The 27,105-nt window shown below is 45.4% G+C and overlaps 1 protein-coding gene across 1 annotated transcript in view; it reads right to left on the bottom strand.

The window, feature by feature from the left end:
• HSD17B2 (hydroxysteroid 17-beta dehydrogenase 2) overlaps nucleotides 1–27,105 on the bottom strand; it is a 99,136-nt gene that overhangs the window by 7,551 nt on the left and 64,480 nt on the right. Inside the window, 3 exon segments of the mRNA NM_001267882.1 lie at nucleotides 473–610; nucleotides 14,317–14,502; nucleotides 21,070–21,282. Coding sequence (NP_001254811.1) covers nucleotides 473–610; nucleotides 14,317–14,502; nucleotides 21,070–21,282 — 537 coding nt within the window.

The following is a 27,105-nucleotide window of genomic DNA, read 5'->3' as shown; positions in this document are numbered from 1 at the left end:
GGACGAGGTGGTGTTTGAAAAAATACATGACATCAATATAATTCGTGGGTGTGAGGAGGCAGGGGAGCAACTATAGATTGCAAAGCCGGGCACTCGGCCATCAGTGCTTGAAAGAGGGGCTTCCCAGTTGTGGTAAAGAACCCACCTGCCAATGCAGGAGAAGTGAGAGATGGGGGTTTGATCCCTGGATCAGGAAGAGTTTCTGGAGGAGGGCATGGCAACCCACTCCAGTATTCTTGCCTGCAGAATCCCATGGACAGAGGGGCCTAGCAGGCTGCAGTCCCCAGGGTCACAAAGAGTCGGGCGCAACTGAAGCGACTGAGCGTGCATACTCGCTTAAGAAAGGCCCACCCATTCCAACCCTATTTTGGTCCACCGCTAATAGGTTTGATTTGACCTCTGTCAGAACAGAACCTCTGTCAGAATCTCTTCCAGAATGAACACTTCTGGGCTCTTGGGCTCAGACACCTACTTGTTTTGAAGCCTCCGGGCTGGATGACAGAGACTTTAACTCCCCATTTGGACAGCTCTTGTCGAAGGATTGATGAAAACATGATCAGAGCTGCCTTGGATGAGCCATAAGCTGCCATCTTCTGCATTGGAACCCCTCCTAGGGAACAACGAGAGGAAGAAAAAAAAAATCAGGTCTGAGGTTTTTATTTGTTCATCCACTAAGTTTTTAGATGGCACCTACTTCATGCCAGGAGCTGGTATCAGCAATGACTAAGGCAGACAAAGGAAGACAAGGGCCCCCGGTACCCAGGTGAGCATGTGTTCCTGGTCACACTGTTGTCCGGCTTCCTCTGCGTCTGCTTTCCACAGCTGTTCCATCACAGCTGGTCTAGTGACAAACCAAGTGTAAGGCTCAGTCCCTCCCAGCAATTAAGCGAATGTAATAAACAGCGTCTGCCCAACCTCTGGCCTTCCGGTTTGGCCAACCTACGTTCTGAGGTCCTGGGTGGACATATGTTGGGGTAGAATGGGCACTGCTCACTCCATTACTGTACTTGTACTTGGGCTTAACACATTGCTGCAAGGAGTAACAGACACCACAGGGAACTGCGGGACATCTCTGTAAGAGGGTATGACCCGTCAGAATGGCCATCATCAAAAAGACTCTACGTAATAAATGCTGCAGAGAGAGTTTGGAGAAAAGTGAACCCAATTACTGTGGACAGTGACTGCAGCCATGAAATGAAAAGATGCTTGCTCCTGGGAAGAAAATTGCAGCCCAGCAAAACTGGGGGGCAGGGAACATAGGCATTGAAGAGATACCTAGAAGAGCTAATATCAATTAGCATTATTCTTCTTACATGATTATTAAAGCTCTGGTCTAGGATTCCCCTGATGATCCAGCTATTAAGACCCCATGCTTCCAGTGCAGAGGGTTCAGGTTTGACCCCTGGTGGGGAACCTAAGATCTCACAGGCCAGGCGGTGCAGTCAAATAAAAAATTTTTTTTAATAAATCTTTGGTCTGACTCACATAACTTCCTTTTGGGAAACACTCTTCCTTATCCCTCTGTCTTTGCAGGAAGGCCGTCAGTCAGAGGTACTGTCATCATTAAGACAGGCCAACTGGCCAGTCATGATCTTGCATCCCCTGGCTATGGAGACTGGGTTGCGGCTGTGCATGTGACTTCAACTGAGCAGAGTCCTGATATAGATTGTGGAAGGGAGGTAGCTTTATCATTTATTCCTGGATATCTACATGTGATAATGGTGAAATATCAGAACTCCTGGGGCTGTTTTGGTCACCACCTCACAGAAGGTAAGCATAAGAAAGTGGTGACAAGCTAGTTTGGGAAGCTAGAGGTGGAGGGTTGTGGACTGAAACAGAGATGGAGCTGGGGGAAGAGTTATGATGACCTTGAAGCTTGTTTGCAACTGTCAGTGAGTTCATAAACTCCTACTTCCTTCTTTAAGTTCCTTTGAGGTTTGGCCCTGTCACTTAAAAGAAAGAGTCCTGAAGTTTAACTAATGCAATTTCAATACAGAATCTGGCATCAAATATTAAGCTCTGATTCCTGCTTGCCACATATTTAAGCTGCTTCTTATTGAAGTGATTAAATTAAGAGTTCAAAATCCAATTCCTTCCTTTGACCCGTGAGAAAGGCCAAAGAAGCTAAAGCAACTTGTTCAAACTCTCAACCAGGTTTGGACAGTTAGACTTGTCATTTCTTCACAGTTTTTAGAGATGAGGTATGCGTGGCCAGCTGGAAGGCAGGTTAGCAGAGGGCAGCAGTTAAGGGCTGGCTTCTGGAGCCAACTGTGCCTGTGTTCAAAGTCAGTTAAAGTTAGGAAAACCAGTTCATGTTTATGCACCTGTCTTTTGATCTGTAAACTAGGAATAAGGGTAATACGTGTATCACAGGATGGTTGTGAAAGCTGAGTGAATGTTTGGTACAAAACAGGCTCCCTAATAGACCTTCCTGTTATTTGCCCAGGCACTGGATTGTTTGAAAGCTCCCTCAAGTGATTCCAGTGGTCAGATTTGGTTGTTAAATGCTTCTCAAGAACATCTCTGAATTTTTTCCATTTATTTCTGTCTTCTGGACGTGTAAATGTTAATACAGCTTGGGACCTGGGAAAACCGAGGTTTATGTTTCGGTTGTAGAAGTTGTGACTCAGAAGTTGGATAGTGACTTGGCATTGTTGTCTTATCTTTGATCTAAGTCTCAGAGATGTGGGTGGGGGCAGGGGGAGATCAGGGGTAAGGTATGTTGTGTTTCAAGAGTCTGAAATTAAATCTAAGGCTATGCTGGAAGAAAGTGTTTCTTGTTTACATGTTTGGTTTTGATTGGTCTTCAGCTGTATGTGCCTTGGTCAAAATATATTTCCCTTAAATTATGTTGACTGAAAGCATATCTTAAAATGCATTCTGTATGATTCCATCTATATTACATTCTTGAAATAAAATTATACAGATGGAGAATAGATTCGTGGTGGCCAGAAGTTGGAGCGAGAGTGTGGATATGGTCCTGAAAGGGATAGCTCAGGGGATCCTTTTGCTGAAACATTCTGTATTTTGATTCTGTTGGTGGTTTTAGAAATCTATGCATATGATGAAACTGCACAGAATTACACACACACATAAATGGGTGCAGATAAAACTGATGAAGTCTGAATAAGCTCTGTGCATGGTCCTGACGGTTTTGATGTCACACTATAATTACGCAGAATGTTATCTTTAGGGAAGGCTGAGTGAAGGGCCAACAGGACTTCCCTGTACATTTCCTTGCAGCTTCCTGAGAATCTATACTTATTTCGAAAGAAAAAAAATTTTTAAGGCATACTCTATTTAAGACATCTTAGGGAAAGAGAATTGCCTAGCTCCCATGTAGGTCTTTGGATGTACCAAGATCGTAAGGTCTGTTAACATTTTGGTAAATAAAACTAAAAATTTAGGTTTTTTTTTTTTTTTTAAAGCTTGTCATTGGAGGCCCCTGGATTTCCCTGGTGTCTCAGTGGTAAAGAATCCGCCTGCCAATGCAGGAGATGTGGGTTTTGATCCCTGGGTTGGGAAGATCTCCTGGAGAAGGAAATGGCAACCCACTCCAGTATCCTTGCCTAGAGAATGCCATGGACAGAGGAGCCTGGCAGGCTACAGTCCATGGGATTGCAAAAGAGTTAGACATGATTTAGCAACTAAATAACAATAAATGGGAAGCCCCCAAATCAAGGTCTGGCTAATCTGAAACCTAAAAGATGAGCCCCCTAAGCACACCAGAGTGTGAAACGTTTCTGCTGAGGCTGTAAGCAAATTTAAAGTGACAGTGCACTTGTTTGTCACTCCATCCCACATGCACCCCCATCACATACGTGGCTAACGCGAAAGCAAAGCCTTGCCCTTAGAGGGATACTCGCTTAAGAGATACTAAAGTTGAATGCTGGGGTTCCTGTCAATGGATTCAAAGCAGCCAGCGCTGGTAAACTGCCCAGAATATGGGGTGACCTGTTATTAAGCAACTTAATGGAACACCCTGGCAACAACAGAACTTGTTTTAACCATCTGCATACAAACCTATGGACTATTTTGCTGCTGCTGTGGTTGCTTAGTTGCTAAGTCATGTCTAACGTTTTGCAACCCCTTGGACTGTAGCCCATCAGGCTCCTCTGTCTATGGGATCTTCCAGGCAAGAATACTGGAGTGGGTTGCCCTTTCCTCCTTCAGGGGATCTTCCCAACCCTGGGATCGAACCCTCATCTCCTGCATCGGCAGGCGGAATCTTTACCACTGAGCCAGCAGGGAAGCCCCAGGGACTCTTTCCATCCTCTCACAACTGCAAGCCAGCTATCTCCCCTTGGTGGAGCCACCAGGAGTGCAGCATCCCACCCCCTTCTAAATCTACCAGTCTCCCCTCCCCAGTCTTTCTGCCTCGGGGAACTACTCAGTGACTCTGTTGTCTGGCAAAAACAAGCTCCGCACTTACTTTTGTCATCACCCTGGGGTTCCCTGTCTTGGACTTCATGGTGTAGAGGGAACCTTGAAGTTTCAATCCTGCAGCTTACAGAACTGTGAGGCCTTCCCCGACCCCCACCCCCACCCCCTAAGGAGGGGCTCAGTCCTAGTCTTTGCCTGACTCATTTGGTGCTGGACAAGCAACAAGGTTAGTAAGCTTTCTCTCAGTTCTAGCAGTCAAGTGCTCTTGGGGTCCTCTAAGGAAGCACAGGGCCTCAAAGGCTCCTCATATGCACAACGATCCACACCTACCAGATCATCTTTTTCCTGACCGAAAGCTAACACACGGCTTTCCAAGTGGATGTCCTGTAACACAGGGTGGAATAACTGCGACTTTTCAGCCCGAAGCTGCATAGGTAGGGCGTGATACTTTGATTTATAATAAATGTGTATTTGGTCATGGCTGTTGTTTCTGGCACTGGGCTTCTAAAGCCCCGGGAGCTTTCTAAGGCAGCGGTCCCCGGCCTTTTTGGCACCAGGGACTGATTTCATGAAAGATGATTTTTCCACAGACAGGAGGTGGGGGGTGGGGATGATTTCAGGATGATTCAAGCACATACATTTATTATGCGCTTTATTTCTGATCTAACCCCGCCACTAATCTGACAGGAGGTACTAGTCTCAGGGCTGGCTGTTGGGGACCCCTGCCCTAAGGGGCAGGAGCTGCAAAGGTTAGAGGAGATTTGTCGTGTTAATGAGGCAACCAACAAAACCCTCGCCTAAGGGTGGGGCTAGGCAACCCACAAAACTCTCACCTAAGGATGGGGCTGGTGGCCACTGGATTCAACCTTGTGATTAGAGGGCTGGAACTTTTGGTTTTACCCCCACCTCCATCTCCAGTGAGGGGAGAGGGGAGATTGAGATCAACCATCAATGGCTAATGATGTAGTCAATCACGTGCTCTAATGAAGCCTTATGAAAGCCCCAAAGGAGGGGGTTGGGAGAGCTTCCAGGTCAGTGACCACATGGAGATTGGCTTTCAGAGAGCATGGAAACATCTCACCCTTTCCCCATGCCTTGCCCTGTGTAGCTCTTCATCCGGCTCTTGATCTGTATCCTTTAATATCCTTTGTAATAAACCAGTAATCCAGTGAGTTGAGCTGCTCTAGCAAATTAATCAGTCCCAACAACGGAGTAGTTGGTACCTCTGCTCTACAGCTCATCAATCAGAAGCACAGATGATAGCCTGGCTTGTGAGCAGCACCCACTGTTGGTTTGTTTGCCCCCGTGTTTGCCTGATATGTCCTTGTTTGGTAACCTGGAAGAGTGAGAATTCAGAGAATTTACAGTAAAAGACCTCGGTACCAACCCTCATTCCATTGCTTACCAGCTGGATGATCCTGGGCTAGATGTGCTTAATCTAAAAGGAATTAGTCTCTGGATCTTGCAGATAGATGTTAGAACTGAATCCAAAGTGGGGATGGTGGGGGGTGGTGGGGGTTGGGAGGACAGTCCTATAGCACTGAGCCCTCAGCCAGTGGGACCTGATGCTATATCCAGGTAGAGAGCGTCAGAATTGAGTGGCATTGTAAGTACCATGCTGGTATCTGAGCATTGCTTGTTGGCGTCGGAGAAACTCTTCTCTGTGATTTGGGACCAGGCGCAGGACACATTTATAGGGGTACCAGGGTCCCATATCCACAGCAGCCTTCTCATTCTCTAATATCTTCCCATGACAGTACTCATGACCTTGTCTCGGGAGAAAGTAGTGAGGGCTCCCAGCTGGTTTCTGCTTCCTCCAAGGTCAAGTGAGTCAATTCAACTAACAAAGTCCAGGGAATTCCCTGGCAGTCTAGGGGTTAGGGCTTCCCTGCTGAGGGCCAGGGTTCAATCCCTGGTCAGGGATCTAAGAATCCCCGCCTCCATCCTCCTCCCCCAAAAAAGGAACAAAGTTCATTACGACATTGCACCTTTCCAACTCAAGAACACAGACCAGGGCTTCCATGGTGGTCCACTGGTTAAGATTCCATGCTTCCACTGCAGGGGTCACGGGTTTGATCCCCTAGCTGGGGAAGTTCTGCATGCTACGAAGTGCAACCAAAAGAAAAAAAAAAAAAAAAGAACACAGACCAACCCAGGAGAGGTAGGTTTGCTTACCTCGTTTAGGTATGGATAACAGAAATTTGAGATTAAGAGCATCTCCCCAGTCCCTGGGGATTTAACAGACTGTTCAATAACAAAAGGAATATCTAAGACCTTGTTCAAAGTGTGATTGAGAAGCAGTGGCAGCAGCTGAGAGTCTATTAGAAGTGCAAGCCCTCGAGTCCCACCCCAGACCCACTGAATCAGAAATTCTGGGGGTGAGAGCAGGAATTTTTTCTTACTGTGATAAAACACACAAAATGTAAAATTCACCATCTAACCCTTTTAAGGTGTATAATTCAGTGGCTTTAGTATGTTTACAATATTGCACAACCAACAGCACTGTTTGGTTCTGTATTTTCAATGCCCCAAAAGGAAACCCCGTAACCATTTAAAAGTCACCTCTCACACCTTTTCCCTCCAGGCCCTGAGGACCACTCACCTGCTTTCTGTCTCTATGGGTTTGCCTGTGTTGGACATTTCACATAAATAGGACTGTCCCAACATGTGGCCTTTTGTGGCTGGCCTCTGTCACTTAGCACGATCTTCTCAAGGTTCACCCTTCAGTGTATCAGTGCTTTGTTTCTTTTTGTGGATTAATAATATTCCACTGTGTGGACAGACCACATTATGTTCATCAGTTCATCAGTTGATGGACATGTGGATTGTTTCCACCTCTAGCTATTGTAAATAACGATGCTATGAAAACCTGTGTACAAGTTTTTGTTTGAACACCTGTTTTCTGTTCTCTCAAGTACACACTTAGGAGTAGAATTGCTGAGTCATACTGTAACTCTATGTTTAATTTATTGCTGCTGCTGCTGCTAAGTCGCTTCAGTCATGTCCGACTCTGTGTGACCCCATAGACGGCAGCCCACCAGGCTCCCCTGTCCCTGGGATTCTCCAGGCAAGAACACTGGAGTGGGTTGCCATTTCCTTCTCCAATTTAATTTATTGAGTAACTGCCAAATGTTTTCCCCAGAGGGTGCACCATGTTACATTCCCACCAGCAATTCAGGAGAGTTCCACTTCCTCCACATCCTGGCAGATCAAGTGTTGTTTTCTGATTTTTCGTGACGTCACCCTACTGGGTGTGAAATAGTACCTCATTGAAGTTTTGGCTTCCTGTCATTGTTTTTAAGTAGCCCACTTGCTGATATTAATGCATCCAAAGTTTAAAAAACATTGTCCAGGGATGAGTAGCATTCACGTAGGAACTAGTTACGAAATACAGATTCTAAGGCCCTCTCAGACCAATTCAGTCAAATCCTGCATTTTAACAGGGCCGCCCAAAGAGCAGAGTCATTGGGAAAGACCCTGATGCTGAGAAAAATTAAAAGCAAAAGGGGACGAGGGCAATAAGGATGAGATAGATGGCATTACCGACTCAATGGACATGAGTCTGAGCAAACTCGGGGAAATAGTGAAGGACAGGGGAGCCTGGCATGCTGCAGTCCATGGGGTCACAGACAGTCAGACACGACTGAGCGACTGAACAGCAGCATCAACCAGGTGATCTCCATGCACAGTGTTTGAGAAGCACTGATGCAGGCGACAGCCCTCAGCTGCTAACACTTCCTCATCATTGCTTAAACATACTAGAGTGAGGGTCTGTGGTTTTCCTGTTTGTTTCGAGGTTTTTTTGGCCTCCTCCCCATTTTTGCCTGGTATCTCCTTGTTTGGTAGTCGGGAAGAGTGAGAGAAACACAGAATCTGGAGTCAAAAAACAGACATAGGTACCAACCCTGACTCAACTACTTAGCAGCTGGATGATCCTGGGCTAGAGTGTTCTTGATCTAAAAGGGATTAGTCTCTGCATCCTGTAGACGTTAGAAATGAATGGCTTCAAGTATGTTAGCATCTAATCAACCTCAGCACGAAGACGTTCACTCCATCTTGCTCCCCCCCCTCTCCCTCATTGTCCTATGCTTGCCCTGGCTAGTTTTAAGGAAGTAGATCTCATCTTTGGCTTCCTCTCACATTACTGAGCAGCTGAGACTGGCTGAATGATTTGCCAGATGGTTCCCTTAAGGCAGCTAGTTCGGCAAGGGGAAAAAAAAAAAAACAGAAATCCAGGTATGATCCCATAGTCAATTTCTACCGACTTGGGCTTCCTGGTGGCTCAGTCAGTAAAGACCCTGCCTGCAGGACAGGAGACACGGGGTTCAATCCCTGGGCTGGAAGATCTGCTGGAGAAGGAAATGGCAACCCACTCCAGTATTCTCGCCTGGGAAACCCCATGGACAGAGTTGCCTGGCGGGTTACAGTCCCTGGGGTCACAAGAGTTGGACACAACTTAGTGATTAAACCACCACATGGACTAAGTCAAAATGAACTCAAGGTTGGATCTGCCGATGCCTAGAATTTGTAGACTTGTAAGACTCTCTGTGAGGCCAATGACTTGGGCAAAGTTTTTCACGCATTTTTAAACAGCTTGATGTGATGGGTGTCAACAACCAATTGGCACTTGCCAAGATCGTTGCGAACAACTGAACAAGGGCATTCACCATCTGCCTCGGTGGAGGCTGAACCCTGCACTGTTGCAACTGTTGACCTTTAACACCTGCCAAGGGAGTTCAGCGTGGAGTAAGGCACTCTGTGCCCCTGAGGGCATGGGCCTTTAGATAGATGTTTTAGGAACAGATTTTATAAGCTCAATCTTTGCATCTCCTCATATCTAGAAAAGCAATAAATCCCTTCATGGTGACATCAGATCCTCTTGACTAGCAGAAACCTTTTTGTAAATGAATGCTTAATGGTATTGAGCTGCCCTCTTCACCAAAACCTTATACATTAGCCTTCCCCTATTACCTCTTTTGGAACAGTCTCTCAGAACTATCTGAGGTGCTGCCTTCCGGGCTCCAGTCCTCATTTTGCCCGCAATAAAACTCAACACGCAACTCTCAAGTTGTGCATCGTTTTAGTGAACTTGGGCAACCATTACTACCTCTCGGTAGAGAGATCCCTGTTGCTAGAGTGACTCCTACAACTGTGCTAAGTGCTCAGAACCCACAGTACATTTAGTTCCACAGTTGAGACCGGAAATTCTCAGCTGGGGGTGATTCTGCACCCCAACCCCACCCCCAGGGGACACGTGGTAATATCTGAAGGTTTCTCCGCACTGTGGGTGGGTACTACTTACATCTAATGAATCAAGGACACGTGTTGCTAAACATCCTACAGTGCATCAGACAGCCCCCCACAGAAAGAATTAGCCTCCCCAGAAATATCAGTAATGTGGAGGCTGGGAAATGCTGCCTTAGACTCGGGTGCTGTGTCACCCTGTCACGACAGAAGACGAAAGGGACCCATAGACAAGTGGGGTAGCCTGCCCTCAGGTCACCCAGCTAGTTTAATACAAGAGCGCAGTTCAGAGCACAACCGGCTCAAAATCCCTGAGGCCTGTGTCGTTTCGATAAGGTTTGCTTTTAGCTGTTCTCACTCAAGCACAGCTTGCAGCATAACACAGGTATTTGCTCTGCAGTTTCTTAAGAGGACAGCTGGCCAGAAAGGACCTCAGACCTCTCAAACATAAAGATTTTTCACCTGCCCTTTGTCCCATCAATCAGAGAGTCTTCTCTCACTTCCTTCAATCCTTGGTTAAATATTTATCAAACTGCCTTGCCGGGATTTAGGTTAAAGAGCCATCCTATTCTGAGGGAGGAATGAGAAACGAACTTGCTTACAGGGTGGGGGGAAATGTCCTCCAGGGTAAATTGTGGTCAAATCTGGAAGTAGTAGCCTATTGGGCTTATCTGCCCAGGAGCTATAGTGTGTGATAGGGAGCAGCAGGATAAAATGCCATGAGTGTCACAGTCAGGCGTGGTGATGCCAGCAGCGGGCGAGATGAAAAGCCACAGGGGCGCACAGAGCCAGCCTCTTCATGGCAGATGGCTTTCGAGTCTCTGACTCTGCTACACACCAGGTTCAAGGCTGACGCTTAAATCCATGTCATTTCATCCCATCTCACCATGGCCCTAAGAAGCAACCATCATTTTTATCCCCTCTGTAAAATGCACAAGCTGCAACTCAGATTCAGAACTTTGTCCTGGTCACTCCACTGTCAGCGAGAAAGACAGGCTCAAAACCCACCTAATTTATCCCCACTCAGCTTCCTGGCTTTCTCTCCTTTTTGAAACCTGATTCTACCTATATAGCTACATGCTGCCTCTCTTGTTCTCTCTTTCTTGTTGCTTTCTTTGGAGAGGGGGAGATGTAGGAGGAAGAGGTGTATTCATAATGTCATCGACTGTTGTGTGCATCTCCTGGTGAAGTCTTTAAAGAAGCAATGTTTCTGCCCTGCCCCAATCCTGGAACTTCCTGTCTACAGGAGTGGTTATACTGACCCTCTTTACACCTGGGTATGGGGGTGAGGCTAAAGCTTACAGATTAGTAGGCAGAGGAACATGGTAGAGGTGATCCTTTGGGAAAAGTCTGTGACATGATGTTAACACAAGATCTTACCTAAATCAGTGGGAGAGGCAGTGATTTGGTGCATCAGAACATGGGACCAAAGTTCAATTCCAGTTCTAGCTGGAGGGTTGGTTTATATAACTATTCTGAAACTTGATTTTCACAACTGCAAAAGGAGGAGACTAATACTTTGCAGGGTTGTTGGGATCATATCTCTGATGGCATCCCCAAAATGCCTAAAACCTAATAGTTGTTTGTGTAATTGCTAAGTCATGTCTGACTCTGACCCCATGGACTATAGCCTGCCAGGTTCCTCTGTCCATGGGATTTTCCAGGCAAGAATACTGGAGTAGGTTGCCATTTCCTTCTCCACAATGCCTAATGGATGCTTCCTAATAATTATTACCATCTATTAGATATCTGCTATATGCCAGGCACCGCTCTAAGTACTTTAATATCAGTTCTATTGGTCACAACTGTCCACCTTCCAACCACTCTTTGACTCTGACCCTCTGGCCTCCCTCTTATAAGCATTCTTGTAACCGCATCAGACCCACCTAGATAACTCAGGATGATCTCTGCCTTTCAGATCCTTGACTCAATCATACCTACAAAGTCCCTTTTGCCAAGTAAAGTCACATGATTCAGGTCCAGGGAATCACAGCATGGATATATTTGAGAGATCATTATTCACTACCAGACCACTTGTCTATTCACAGTGTCCTGAGACACTGTCTTTGGGGTTACTTGCTATGCAGCCTTGGATAAGTGGAACAGAGTTATCAGTTCCAGCTTAGCTCCTCCTGGCTGAGGCAAACTTCCATGATAAATCTACATGAGATTCTTGTCATGCAGAAGGTGGCCTAGGTGCCAGGCTCAAGACAACCTGAAGGGTCAGGGCAGCCAGGAGCTCCGGGGAGAACTTTGGAAAACACTTATTAGTGACTGGCGCTCTCTCTCTCGCCTTACCTCCATCTTCAAAATGAGAAAAAGACCAGCATGTACTCCCAAATAAGTACATTTTCCAAAATTACTATTACATTAGCTTTGCCAAGAGACTCATCACCAAGCTGTCATCATCTTGGATGTTAATTTCTGTGGATTAGTGGTAGGCTATATGCGGTCTTTTACACATCCCATGACTTTTCTGATTTTTGTGTTACAGTCTAGCTTCTTTTCTCCTTGCTTAAAATCTCTTCCATTGTTCTGCAAAACACTCATCAGCAAACTGCAAAGAATTCTGCTGAATTCCTCTGCTCCTTGTCGATAAGGTAGACTGTATGCGTGGCTTAACATCTTTGGCTCCTGTCTTCTTACAAACGCCTGTGCTATCAGGGACACATGCTTCCTGTCTGCTCTGATTTCATGCTACTGTTCTAACAACTTTATAAAATACCCTGGGTGATTTCTGAGTCCTGTAAATGCACCCACTGCTGGGTTTTCCCTGAAACATAAGGATTCGGAGCTGGGTGTGATGAAGGAAGACTCCACACATCCTGGTGGATGGAGTGAGAGGCTCCGGTGGGTGACTGGCTGAGAGCAAAGGAGAGAAAGGCACAGGGATAAACAAACCAAAGAAAGCTCGAAGCTCTGAAACCTAAAGACCAGCAGATGAACAGAAAGAAGTCAAGAGAGCAAACTTTTGAGTTGCTGCTAGCGAGTGTAGCTTCAAACATGTTGACTTGAGGATGATGGTAGAATAATGGAATGGAAATAATTAAGGCTAGGTGTAAAGGTTTTGCACGTCTAGTGGTGAGAATAGGAGTGAGATGTGTGATTTAATACTCAAAAATGTTCCTCTAATGGAAACATGTGATAAGTGAAAGTGTTAGCAGGACTGTAGCCTGCCAGGCTCCTCTGTCCATGGAATTCTCCAGGCAAGAATGCTGGAGCGGGTTGTCATTCCCTTCTCCTGGGGATCTTCCTGACCCAGGGATTGTGCCTGGGTCTCCTCCATTGCAGGCAGAATCTTTACTGTCTGAGCCACCAGGGAAAGTAGCAATGTTAGCAACACGCTCAAATAACTGTAAAGCTCAAGGAAGTTGCTAACTTAGAACCAGGGAAGAAAATATCCGGGACAATATCAATTGTTTTTAAAAAAAAAAAAAAACAAACCTTCCCCCTTGAAACGTAAAGAAACCCAAGTCAGACGAACAAATAGTTGGACTTCTACTTTTCTTTTTTTTTTTAATCTTTCTCAGAACCAACTGATCTACCAGTGAAGATCGGCATTCCTCTATGCAAAGACGGGATCCTGGAGTTTAGAGCCCACCCTCTAGGCTTCCCACTTACCCATGCAGTGACTTCCCCAAACAACCCCCTGGACACCACTCAAAGCCTACTAAGGTTCTGAGGAACCCCAGTTTGTAGGTTTATCATATATAGCCTTTACTATGCTGAGGTAGGTCCCTGCTATGCCCATATTTTGAAGAATTTTAATCATAAATGGGTGCTGAATTTTGTCAGTCTTTTTCTGCATCTATTGAGATTATCACATGGTTTTTATCTTCCAATTTGTTAATATGGTGTATCACATTGATTGATTTGCATATATTGAAGAATCTTTGCATCCCTAGGATAAACCCAATTTGATCATGGGGAATGAGCTTTTTGATGTGTTGCTGAAATCGGTTTGCTAAAATTTTGTTGAGGATTTTTGCATCTATGTTCATAAGTGATATTGGCCTGTAGTTTTCTTTTTTCGTGTTGTCTTTGTCTGGTATCAAGAATCCCAGTTTGGAAATATCTATTCTAGGAGAAAGAATTTGACATCACCTGCATGAGCATTTTTTCATGGAAGGGAGATGTTAAACCCTTGACTTGTTAACTATCTGCCCTTTGAAATGGAGAGAGATGAGAAATGTCACACCCTGTCCCAACTATCTTGAGACTGCAAAACGATGGGAATAATCTTATGGAAAGTACTAGTTGGCAGCCAACCGAGATACGCAGCACCAACAGTGCCAAAAGAGTGAAGACATGTGCCTACTCATTGTCCATGGAAGGACAGAGAGTGCAGATGCTGGGAGGCTGGAAAACACAGGTCCTCCCTCGGTCACGCTGACGTGAACTGTATGCAGGGTTTCCTGGCCAGATCTAGGGAGCTTATGCATTAGCAGTCACGCTGTGAGGATACTTGAGAACCCTAAATCCCCAGTAATGAATAGGTGAGTTAGAAGAGAGGCAAGAGTCAGTACCAGGAAGGTTTTGTACTAAGACCAACGGCAAACACAGGATTGGACTAATCTTCATCCAGCCCTGCATGAGAGTCCTGTCTTCTTGTTCAGCCCACAAAGAATGCTACAAGCTGCATCTTGTAGGACTGGCATCCATGGCCTTGTAGGGGAAAGGCAAGCTCACCTGCCATGCTGCTGATGTTCACCAGCCTCCCCTTGGATTTTCTAAGAAGAGGCAGAAATGCCTTCGTGACTTCCACGGCCCCGAAGAAGTTCACGGCCATGCATCGTTTGTATTCGGTCATGGGAATGAGTTCCCCATCGGTTGGTAAGCCAAGGACTCCAGCGTTGTTGATCACAGCCCACAGTCCTGAGGACAGAAAGGAACACCTCTGAGATGGGGCAATACCAAGAGAGTGGGATGATTTTTAATCCTTCAAGCTCCTTTGAGACTTGAGATCTGGGCAAGAGATCACTTCAACTCTCACACCTTTGTCTTAGGGTTTTCCTGGAGGTCCAGTGGTTAAGACCTCACCTTCCAATGCAGGGGGGTGTGGGTTCAATCCTTTGTTAGGGAACTAAGATCCCACATGCCTCATGGCCCAAGCCGAAAGATAAAACAGAAGCAATACCGTATCAAATTCAATTAAGAGTTTAAATATGGTCCACATTTTTTAAAAAGCCTTGAAAAGGGAAAAACCTTACTCTCCTTGAATACTTGTGAAATATTAAGAAATGGTTTTATGGAGGTATATTCTTTTGCCTCAAAGTTTATTCCAAGTCTGCCTCAAGTTTCTCCCTCAAAGGAGTATGTGGAGACAGAATGATATCTCTAGGACATGCAGATTTAAGACAATGTGGCTTACCTGTAGTGCAACAAAACAAGATTCTGTCTTCCTTTTCCTTTGACTAGAAAAGTTCCCCTAGTACAGGGAAACAGGAAAACTAGGGCAGAAATGCCAAGAGCTAAGAAGACTGCAGAGTCCTTGAGCTCTGCTCCCTTCCCCAGTCAGCCTGAACCCCTTGACGGACTGAAATCACAAGGAGAGCTTGTTCACACACAGGTGGCTAGGATCCAGCTCCAGAGAAACTGATTGGGGATGTCTGGGGTGAGGCCTGACAATCTGCATCTCTAGCAAGTTCCCAGGTGATGCTGACACTACAGGCCTGGACTTCATTTGGAGAACCAGTGTCCACAGCTGGTGATTTTTCAGCCTTGACTGCACATTAAAATCATCTGGGGAACTTTTTAAAACCCTGACACCCAGGCCATACCACAGCCAATTAGGTCAGCAACTGTGGGGTAGTAAAGAAAGGGGATCTCGGCATTAGCCATTTTTTAAATTCCCTACATAGATGATTCCAGTGTACAACCAAGCTTCGGAGTCATTGCCCTAAATGGCAGGAGAGTGGTAACCCAGAAACTCCACGTGCTTTGTGGGGAGGAGGGTCTGGAGCACAGGTGAGTCACCTGGGAGAAACAGAAGCAACAGGATCTGGGGCATGTTCTGCTAGATAGACCTGAAGCAGATTCTCTGAGTTCCCTGAGCCACTGCAGGGTTTAGACCAGTGGTTCTCAAGGCATGGTCCAGACCAGCAGCAACAACTGGGAACTTGTTAGAAATGCAAATACTGGAGCCCCATCTCAGACCTGCTGGATCAGAAACTGATGATCAGAAATTGCTGTTGAAGCTCAGCATTGTGACAAAACATGCCCAAGTGTGAGCTGCATGCCCATGTGTGAGAACCACAGGGATATAGAGGAGCAGAATGAGGCTCCATGCTAGGAAAGGCACAGAAATGGCAGCAAACACCAGCCCTAACTTCAAAGAGGCAAGTAGCAGCCAACCTGCATGAGGACTGGACAGAGTATTGGACATCTCAGCAGAGTCCAGCATGAAGCGCTGGCCATCAAAGATGTAATGTCCCGTCCCTAGGAATTTAAGATGCCACCCTGGGGAAATGAGAGAAAGCTCCAAACGACTGACATGGTTTTCACCATGTGGCTCAAGATAGAAATTGAGTTGACTTATAGAAAATAAAGTTACATTTCTTGCACAGCTGAGTTGGTGGTCTGACATTTACATGCAGTAATGACTGGGAGCTGTAAGTGAGAGGATGCCTGGCACACAGTAAGAGCTCTACAGCTATTAGGAGGTTGGTGATAGGAGGAGAGGATGCCTCCAGCTAATGCCTCCAAGTGATGGTTTTAATTGACTCAGCCTGATGCATACCTTTGACCAGTCAAACATACAGGTGGCAGCTTGAGAATGCCCTGTGACAGGGACCAGAAAACATATCCTGTAAAAGGCTGGATAGTAAATGCTTTAACATTGCAAGTCCTACTCACTCAACTCTGCCATTACAGTGTGAGCAGCCACAGCAATCTGTAAATGAACGGGAGTGGCTGCGTTCCAATAAAACAATAGGGATGTTGACATTTGTATCCCATATAATTTTTATGTGTCCAAAAAATCTTCTTCTGATTTCTTTTAACCATTTGAAAATATAAACATGATCCTGAGTTCACAGGATATACAAAAACAGGTGGCAGATCTATATAATAATCGATATATCTTTATAAAATACTCTTTAAATGACAAAGTTAAAGAGATAGAGAGCAGGTTAAGGATGAGAATATGGCTCTTCAGAGGTAACATGAGAGCGTCTGGTGGTGATGGAACAGTTCTGTATTTTGAGTGGGGTGATATTGCACAAAACTACACATTATGAAATTGTGAGCAAGCACACACACACACACACACACACACATGCACTTGCATGTATAGCTGATGAAATCTGAATGAACTCTGGGGATTACACCAATGCCAGTTTCCTGGGTTTGATAGTGTACTATAGTTACGCAAGGTATTAACACTGGGGGAGACTTGGCAAAGAGTGAATCTACTATTTTTCAAAATAAAATATTGAAAACAACAAAGAGGCAGGGCCACAGCTTGCCAACTCCTGCCATAGAATTCTAAGCTGGCCAATAAACCTATTATACCCATAGGGCTTCATAATAGTTTTTTAAAAATTAATATTAATAACGAACAAAGGGATTCCCCGATGGCTCACGTTAAAAGAATCCACCTTCCATACAAGCGACACAGAGGACACAGGTTCAATCCCTGGGTCAGGAAGATCCACCTGGAGAAGGGCACAGCAACCCACTGCAGTATTCCCGCCTGGAGAATCCCACACACCAAGGAACCCGCCAGGCGATAGTCTGTCACGGGTCACAAAGAGCCAGACACGACTGAGCACGCAGATACCAGGGCAATAACGAACAATGTGTTCATCCCAATTTTAAAATCTGCTATGTAGGGACACCACACAGTTGCTGGCCCTCTTACAGGAGCTGAGGTTTTCTGGTTTATCCACGTGGCCCAGAGGGTTCTTTAGCAAACATCCTTCTTCGTGATTTTAAATGAACCTGTTCTACTGCTCCACTTTCTGTTTGACTTGAGAGGCTGAAGTCGAGAGAGACCTCGAGAACAGGTAATTCTGTATTGGTGTTGAATTGGTATATTGGTAACTCTGCCTCAGTAAGGACTGTTCTCCAGAACACAGGCCCCAAAACAGCATGCAAAGTGTTTTCCAAATGCTCACACCTTGGAAAGCATACTGATTGGATCCTTTCATCCCAGGACACTGACATTGTTATTAGCATTTCAAGAAGTACTTCTTTATCATTCACTATGACCAATACTGTCCCGCTGGGCCTCTCTAGATGGTGTTTATTGAATATCTCCTAACAAGACACCATCAGGTCAATAAAAGGGACAGCAAAAGAAAAGGCCAGGAAAATGACCTTTCTAGAAAACAACTATATTAGTTTCTTTTTTTCTGGGTAGATCAGCTGTGAAGAGGATATAAGGAGGAAGTCCTTGAGGTCTTCAGGGAAAACCCCCAAGTGAAGCCAGAACAGGAGAAAGCAAAGCTGATTAAGAGAGGCTGGGTCCTGGTGACATTGCCTGAGTGCCTGGATCCAGACATGCCTGAAACCAACGGGTCCTTTTCATTATGTAAGCAAAATGCATTCCCTTTATGCAAAGAGCTGACTCATTTGAAAAGATTCTGATATGTTGGGAAAGATTGAAGGCAGGAGGAAAAGGGGACAACAGAGGATGAGATGGTTGGATGGCATCGCTGACTCAATGGACATGAGTTTGGTAAACTCTGGGAGTTGGTGATGGACAGGGAGGCCTGGGGTGCTGCAGTTCATGGGGTCACAAGGAGTCAGACACAACTGAGCGACTGAACTGAACAATGAATCCTCTTTCTTAACATCTGAACTGAACTATGCTTAGCAGTTTTGAATTGGTTATGTCACTTGTATCTGAAAGAACCCTGATGGAAACATAGTTTTGGTTCTTAAGAAACCTGTGGTGAGGAGTGGGAGATGGGCATATTTGTATAATAATCCAGTAATAAGGGTGTGTGCACGGGGTAAAGAGTGAGTTTCCAGAAGAGGAAGTAAATGATGTAGCCTGGATTACTGTTATGTTTGAGCTAGATCTCCTGTAGAGTGTGTGGTTGGACAAAGGCAAAAGTCTAGAGAAATGAAGTGAAGGCAAGAGGGAAGTTTGGATAAGAGGAAGCTGAAAGTACAAAGTCATGAACTAGAACATTCTATTCTGGAAACCGTTCATCATTTACTGAGTGGAACAGCAGATAGTGCAGATGAAGGTTTTGGCAAGGGCTATTCTCCTGAAAGGTCTTAGAATCCCTGGGAAGGTGTTTGACGGTGAGTGGAGGACCACAGAACCGTTCAGTGAGACAAAGCTTATGCCTGGCTCATGGGAGGAGCCCAAGACATGGAGGCTCAGTTTATCAAAGGAGATGGATGATACTCTAAGACGTGCGCATTGTAAAGACCATTCTCCATCTGGAAAGCGATGGGGAAGGAAATTCGATTACAAAGCTCAGGTGGGAGATGAGGGTCCCAGTTAAACCATAGCTACCCCGGGATAATAAGAAAAGGCGGGATGATAAAGATCTAGGACATAGAATTGACAGGACTCAGGATCAACAGAATGCAGAAATCAAGGGTAAGCTGCAGGCCTAAGTGACCCCAGGTTGTTTGGCTTGAATGACTGATTAGCTGGCAGTGCCTGGGCTTCCCTGGTGGCTCAGGCAGTAAACAATTCACCTGCAGGAGACCTGGGTTTGAACCCTGGATTGGGAAGATCCCCTGGAGGAGGGCACGGCAACCCACTCCAGTATTCTTGCCTGGAGAATCCCCCTAGACAGAGGAGCCTGGCGGGCTACCGTCCACGGGGCCACAGAGTCAGACATGACTGAGCAACTAAGCACAGCTGGTGTCTGAGCCAGTGCCTAAGTCATCGGATGCAGGAGGGGAAACTGATTTGCAGACTAGAAGCAAAGGAAAAAATAAGGAGGTCCGTTTTTGACAAATTGAGGCGGGATATCTGGTAACCAGTTGTATATGCCTATAGGTCCTGACATTGTAAAGAGGGCTAGGTTGTTAACACAGATTCAGAAATTACTGGATTAAATGGCAGTGTTTCTCAACTCTGGCAGAATATTAGCATTGCTGGAGGACCTTTAAAATGTGCTAATACCTGGGACCCCCAAATGGAATCTTTTTTATAGTGGACTTTCCCAGCAAAAGGAGAGCACCAGTACCAGCCTCGCTGCGGAAGGATCTGCTGAGTTACCGTCTGTAGATACTGACTTAATCTGCCGGGGAAAAGTCCCCAGGCCTCGTGGGAATCACAGACGTGAGACCTATGCTTCAGAAAGATCTCAAGCTTCGTTTAATTTTTCACTGGCATTACCTTAACATCTTAAACATTTTGTAAACAAGGGGCCTCACATAACTTGCAATTTTGCACTGCTGCTGCTGCTGCTAAGTCGCCTCAGTCATGTCCGACTCTGTGCGACCCCATAGACGGCAGCCCACCAGGCTCCCCCATCTGTGGGATTCTCCAGGCAATAACACTGGAGTGGGTTGCCATTTCCTTCTCCAAAGCAGAAAACTGAAAAGTGAAGGTGAAGTCGCCCAGTCGTGTCCGACTCTTAGTGACCCCATGGACTGCAGCCCACCAGGCTCCTCCATCCATGGGATTTTCCAGGCAAGAGTACTGGAGTGGGGTGCCATTGCCTTCTCCGAATTTTGCACTGCATCCCCTAAATTACAGAGCCCATCCTGGGTCCACACATAGATATTTTAAGACACTTCCCAGGTGAAAAGTCCTGGTATAGGAAGAGAAACGGGATAGCCCAGGAAACTTGGAGTGGGGTCTGGGGACGGAGCCCTCAGTAACATTCACACTTAGGGGACTGGCACGGTGGGCAGAGGAAGGAGGTTCATATAAGAGAAGCAGAAAGAATGATCAGAGAACTTAGAGGGAAGATGTGGCTGGAGACCCCCAAAGCCCAAGGAGGGGAGGGTAATCAACACATTCAAACACTGCAGAGAAGTTAAGAGCTTGGTGTTCAGGATAACACAGACTGATTCCCTTGGCCAGACCATTTAAGGAGATGTGTCAAGAAGTGAACACAGAGCAGCAGGATTCCAAAGAGCTTGGCTGTGAAGAGAGAGGAAGAGGAAGGCAGGGGCTAAGAGGGAAGACAGCCATTGTGAAGCTACTTCAATTCTAATACATGTTAGTATCAGTAAGAGGAAAGACATGCGGAGGGGCAGCAAGTAACAGGAGAGTGACTGAGCAGAGGTTGGAGGGAAAGAGATGGAGAATTCTGTAAGTTCCGAGGAAGGACCATGCCTAACTCCTTCCCAATGTCTTCATATATGCCAGAGAGGTCCCAGCGAGGGGCAGGGGCTCAGCGCAGGGGTCTCCAGGTGCCATCAGAGACTAGAGAGAAGTGGTAATTAGAGGCTAGAACCAGTGTCTGGCATTTGCAAGGAGGGTAGAGGGCAGCCAAGGGCACAGGTAGCTGAAGGCAGTACCTTTGTTCTGCACCTTCTCCTTCACTTTGCTGTAGGCCTCTTGTATCTCCTGCGTGTTGGTGATGTTCAGCTGGAGCACAGAGAGATGCTTGGAGCAGGTTCTTCGTAATTCCTCTGCTCCGGACCCCTGTTCATCCAGAACTCCGGCAAATACAGTGAAGCCCAGCTCGTCCAGATACTTGGCCAAACCATGGCCAAACCCAGAATCGCAACCTGCAAGGGGCCAAAGCAATACAAAATGGGCTCAGACTAAAATGGCAGGAGAAGCTATTGAAGAAAAACTCACTGCATGCTGTTCATGATGGTCCGTGCTCTATGTAGAGAGTGGGTGTTCATGATGGTCCATGCTCTATGTAGAGAGTGGGTGTTCATGATGGCCCATGCTCTATGTAAAGAGTGGGTGTTCATGATGGCCCATGCTCTATGTAGAGAGTGGGTGTTCATGATGGCCCATGCTCTATGTAGAGAGTGGGTGTTCATGATGGTCCATGCTCTATGTAGAGAGTGGGTCTTGAGGACGTTTTCTCCTTTGCTAAGTGGAAAATGGGCAGAGAAGCCACAACAGACAAATTTCTCCTTATTAAAAAAAAAAATATGGAGGTGAGGAAGAATTTGAGGTGGGGACATACACGGAAGGAGAAATGCTGATGAAGGGAAGTGGTCCAGGTGGCCAAAGAATGTAGCAGAGAAAACCAAGACATCCGACAGAAGCTTTTTTACTCATCTCTACGTGTAGTGTTTGATGTAATAACCTCCATCACTGCATACAATCTTCAGTAAAATTTTCATTACAAACTAACAGGTGGAAGTTGGGTTTTCTTTTTAAAGATATAACCAAATGTCAGGTCCTGCTTCAAAGTGGACCCAGGACAATAGCAGGGACTACCCACAGGATCCAATTCCTTCTGAATTATGAAAGATGAAGACTCCTAGCCACCTGCCCCACTCACCTCCTTGAAGCTTTCCCCTAGACATGGCCTTCTCCCAAACCACTGAACCCTAGGAAGACACCTGCAACAGAAACCAGATAGTAACCCCTAAGGGCACTGCTTTGTGAAATCAGAGGATAAGATCATGTGCAAAACATATGTCAAATCTCAGAATTTTTTTTTTCACTAATCAGAAAAAGTCCATTCCTGTAAACACTAGAAGGAATTTGGTCCATGTTCTTCAGAGAACACAAATACACAGTTACTTTTTTCCAATCCAAATTTCTTGCCTGCTTTAGTTGGATCCTTTAAGGTAACTTTTTGAGTGTTAGTTCTAGAAGGTCTTGTAGGTCTTGATAGAACCGTTGAACTTCAGCTTCTTCAGCATTACTGGTTGGGGCATAGACTTGGATTACCGTGATATTGAATGGTTTGCCTTGGAAACCAACAGAGGTCATTCTGTCATTTTTGAGATTGCATCCAAGTACTGCATTTCGGACTCTTTTGTTGACTATGATGGCTACTCCATTTCTTCTAAGGGATTCTTGCCCGCAATAATAGATATAATGGTCATCTGAGTTAAAGTCACCCAAAAAAGATGTCCTTTTCATTATAGGGGACTGGAATGCAAAAGTAGGAAGTCAAGAAATACCTGGAGTACTGTGAAAATTTGGCCTTGGAGTACAAAACAAAGTAGGTCAAAGGCTAATACAGTTTTGCCAAGAGAACATACTGGTCTTATAAAACACCCTCTTCCAACAACAGAAGAGAAGACTCTACACATGGACATCACCAGATGGTCAATACCAAAATCGGATTGATTATATTCTTTGCAGCCAAAGATGGAGAAGCTCCATACAGTCAGCAAAAACAAGACCGGTAGCTGACTGGATCAGATCATGAATTCCATATTGCCAAATTCAGCCTTAAATTGAAGAAAATAGAGAAAACCACTAGACCATTCAGGTATGATCTAAATCAAATTCCTTACGATCATACAATGGAAGTGACAGATAGATTCAAGGGATTAGATCTGATAGAGAGAATGCCTGAAGAACTATGGACAGAGGGTCATGACATTGTACAGGAGGCAATGATCAAGACCATCCCCAAGAAAAAGAAAGGCAAAATGGTTGTCTGAGGAGGCCTTACAGATAGCTGAGAAAGAAGAGAAGCTAAAAGCAAAGGAGAAAAGGAAAGATATACCCATTTGAATGCAGAGTTCCAAAGAATAGCAAGGAGAGATAAGAAAGCTTTCCTCAGTGATCAGTACAAAGAAATAGAGAAAAATAATAGAATGGGAAAGACTAGAGATCTCTTCAAGAAAATTAGAGATACCAAGGGGGACATTTCATGAAAAGATGGGCACGATAAAGGACAGAAATGGTATGGACCTAACAGAAGCAGAAGATATTAAGAAAAGGTGGCAAGAATACACAGAAGAACTATACAAAAAAGATCTTCACTACCCAGATAATCACAATGGTGTGATCACTCACCTAGAGCCAGACATCCTGGAATGTGAAGTTAAGTGGGCCTTAGGAAGCATCACTACAAACAAAGCTAGTGGAGGTGATGGAATTCCAGTTGAGCTATTTCAAATCCTAAAAGATGATGCTGTGAAAGCATTGCACTCAACATGCCAGCAAATTTGGAAAACTCAGCAGTGGCCGCACGACTGGAAAATGTCAGTTTTCATTCCAGTCCCTAAGAAAGGCAATGCCAAAGAATGCTCAAAGTACCACACAATTGCACTCATCTCACAAAATAGCAAAGTAGTGCTCAAAATTCTCCAAGCCAGGCTTTAACAATATGTGAAGTGTGAAATTCCAGATGTTCAAGCTGGATTTAGGAAAGGCAGAGGAACCAAAGATCAAATTTCCAGCATCTGTTGGATCATCGAAAAAGCAAGAGAGTTCCAGACAAACATCTACTTCTGCTTTATTGACTACACCAAAATCTTTGTGTGGATCACAACAAACTGTGGAAAATTCTGAAAGAGACAGGAATACCAGACCACCTGACCTGCCTCCTGAGAAACCTGCATGCAGGTCAAGAAGCAACAGTTATAAATGGACATGGAACAATGATTGGTTCCAAATAGAGAAAGGAGTACATCAAAGCTGTATATTGTCACCCTGCTTATTTAACTTATATGCAGAGTACATCATGAGAAACGCTGGGCTGGAGGAAGCACAAGCTGGAATCAAGATTGCCCGGAGAAATATCAACAACCTCAGATATGCAGACGATACCACCCTTATGGCAGAAAGTGAAGAAGAACGAAAGAGCCTCTTGATGAAAGTGAAAAGGAGAGTGAAAAAGTTGGCTTAAGACTCAACATTCAAAAAACTAAGTTCATGACATCTGGTCCCATCACTTCATGGCAACTAGATGGGGAAACAATGGAAATAGTGAGAGACTTTATTTGGGGGGGCTCCAAAATCACTGCAGATGATGACTGCAGCCATTAAATTAAAGGATGCTTGCTCCTTGGAAGAAAAGCTATGACCAAGTTAGAGAGCATATTAAAAAGCAGAGACATTACTTTGCCAACAAAGGTCCGTCTAGTCAAAGCTATAGTTTTTCCACTAGCCTTCTATGGGTGTGAAAGTTGGACTATGAAGAAAGCTGAGCCCTGAAGAATTGATGCTTTTGAATTGTGGTGTTGGAGAAGACTCTTGAGAGTCCCTTGGACTGCAAGGAGGTCCAACCAGTCCATCCTAAAGGAATTCATCCCTGAATATTCATTGGAAGGACTGATGCTGAAGCTGAAACTCCAATACTTTGGCCATCTGATGTGAAGAACAGACTCATTGGAAAAGACCCTGATGCTGGGAAAGATGGAATGCAGGAGGAGAAGGGGATGACAGAGGATGAGATGGTTGGATGGCATCACCGACTCGATGGTCATGAGTGTGAGCAAGCTCTGAAAGTTGGTGATAGATAGGGAGGCCTGGTGTGCTGCAGTCCATGGGGTTGCAAAGAGTCCGACACTCCTGAGTGACTGAAATTAACTGAACTTAAGGTAAATTTAGATAATTCTGTTTCATTAATGTGGGATGGGATATGAATTCTGATCTTGGGATGCAGGCACTTAACCAAATTATCAAGCTATCTACAATGATGGTTTATTTGAAACAGTTCTTCTGAGCATGAGGCTTCTTTCTTGCAACAAATGAGTAAGGACTCAAAGGGGCAGGGAGAAGTACTCATCAGTGTGAAAGTCACAGACAGTTTATCCTTCTATAGTTAGCTCAGGAGAAAAAAGTGAAGAACCCACTGTAGCAGGAAGAAGCAAGAGTCTTCCAGGGCCTGACATTTGATTAATTATTGAAATTCCATTGTTTTTCCATGGCAGAACATATGGCAGAAACTTGGGAACGTGCATGCCTGAAGCCAGGTTACTCTTATGTTCCATAACTATGTTACTTGCAGTGCCACAGAAGTTGGCTGTTACCCAGACAAACGGGGTGCTGGTCTGTTCCCACAAACCTTTATCCCAGTCTTCATGGCAAGGAGGGCACTGCCATGTGCTCGCAGCCAGTCTCTTGCCCAAGGTTGCTGGTTTGGTTGACTCAGTTCAGTTCAGTCGCTCACCCGTGGCTGACTCTTTGCAACCCCATAAACAGCAGCACTCCAGGCCTCCCTGTCCATCACCAACTCCTGGAGTTCACTCAGACTCACATCCATAGAGTAGATGATGCCATCCAGCCATCTCATCCTCGGTCGTCCCCTTCTCCTCCTGCCCCCAATCCCTCCCAGCATCAGAGTCTTTTCCAATGAGTCAACTCTTCGCATGAGGTGGCCAAAGTACTGGAGTTTCAGCTTTAGCATCATTCCTTCCAAAGAACACCCAGGGCTGATTTCATTTAGAATGGACTGGTTGGATTTCCTTGCAGTCCAAGGGACTCTCAAGAGTCTTCTCCAACACCACAGTTCAAAAGCATCAATTCTTTGGCGCTCAGCTTTCTTCACAGTCCAACTCTCACATCCATACATGACCACTGGAAAAACCATAGCCTTGACTAGATGGACTTTTGTTGGCAAAGCAATGTCTCTGGTTTTCAATATGCTATCTAGGTTGACTACATCCTGCTCAATACAGCTTTTGTCATCACAGCTTGAAATGTGATGACTGATTTCAGCCCAAGGAACCTGATGACTAGCATTGAAGGACAAGTTGCCAGTTTGTCTGCGACATCAAGATGATTCTTTCTGCACTTGATAAGTTGATAAGGAAACCTGCAGGCCCTGATCTGGTGGTTTTTATCATCAGGGCATCGTAACAGCTTTTCAGGGTTCAGAGTATCGATGTAAGTTTCTTCCATGTTGGGAATCAAGGAGCCTAATCCAACGTGCTCAGCTGAGACACACACTGCCAACAGTGGTCTTCATCCACACCCTGTCTCCCACCAATGGTTCACTTCCGGCCCCTGACATTAAGGGGTGGGGCCCCCACTTCCTGTGTCGCAGGGCTAGGTGTCAGCAGAGCGTGGGGATGGGGGCAAAATCTCAGAATTTGAGATGGGAGTCTACCCCATCCACTTGGAGTGTATTATGGGCTCTAGTAAAGTTGGTTTATACCTATAAGTACAAAACAGAGAGATCTGAAATTTGAAGATATCATTTTAAGACATTGTGGACATAAACTCACCCTTTGAGCCATGCCAGAATAAATGTGTAACAATTACTAAGTCTCTACAGCTCTAAAGATAAGAGATCATATTCACATTGGCTGTGCCAGGGGGTCTTTCCTGTAAAACCTGAAGGAACTGCCTTGTCAGCCGCTGGGGGCTGCAGTCAGGCATGCCCCTAAAAATCAGAAAGTTCAGGAAATCAGAAAGCACACTGACAATCAACTCAAGGATCAATATGCAAGTGATTAGAAAAGATATCTGACTTTAAAGCTAACAACACCTCCCTGGAGGGACTTCCCTAGTGATCCAGTGGTTAAGAATACATCTTGCAATACAAGAATTGCAGGTTCGATCCCTGGCCAGGGAACTAAGATCCCACATACTGCAGGGCAACAAAGCCCGTGGGCCACAACTAGAGAATCTGTGCACTGCCGCAAAAGATCCTCTATGACACAGCAAAGCTCCCA

The sequence above is a fragment of the Ovis aries genome, chromosome 14, assembly GCF_016772045.2.
Source record: "Ovis aries strain OAR_USU_Benz2616 breed Rambouillet chromosome 14, ARS-UI_Ramb_v3.0, whole genome shotgun sequence".
Taxonomy (NCBI): Eukaryota; Metazoa; Chordata; class Mammalia; order Artiodactyla; family Bovidae; genus Ovis; species Ovis aries.
The sequence above is the reverse complement of the archived record's forward strand: the minus strand, read 5'-3'. Positions and strand labels throughout refer to the sequence as shown.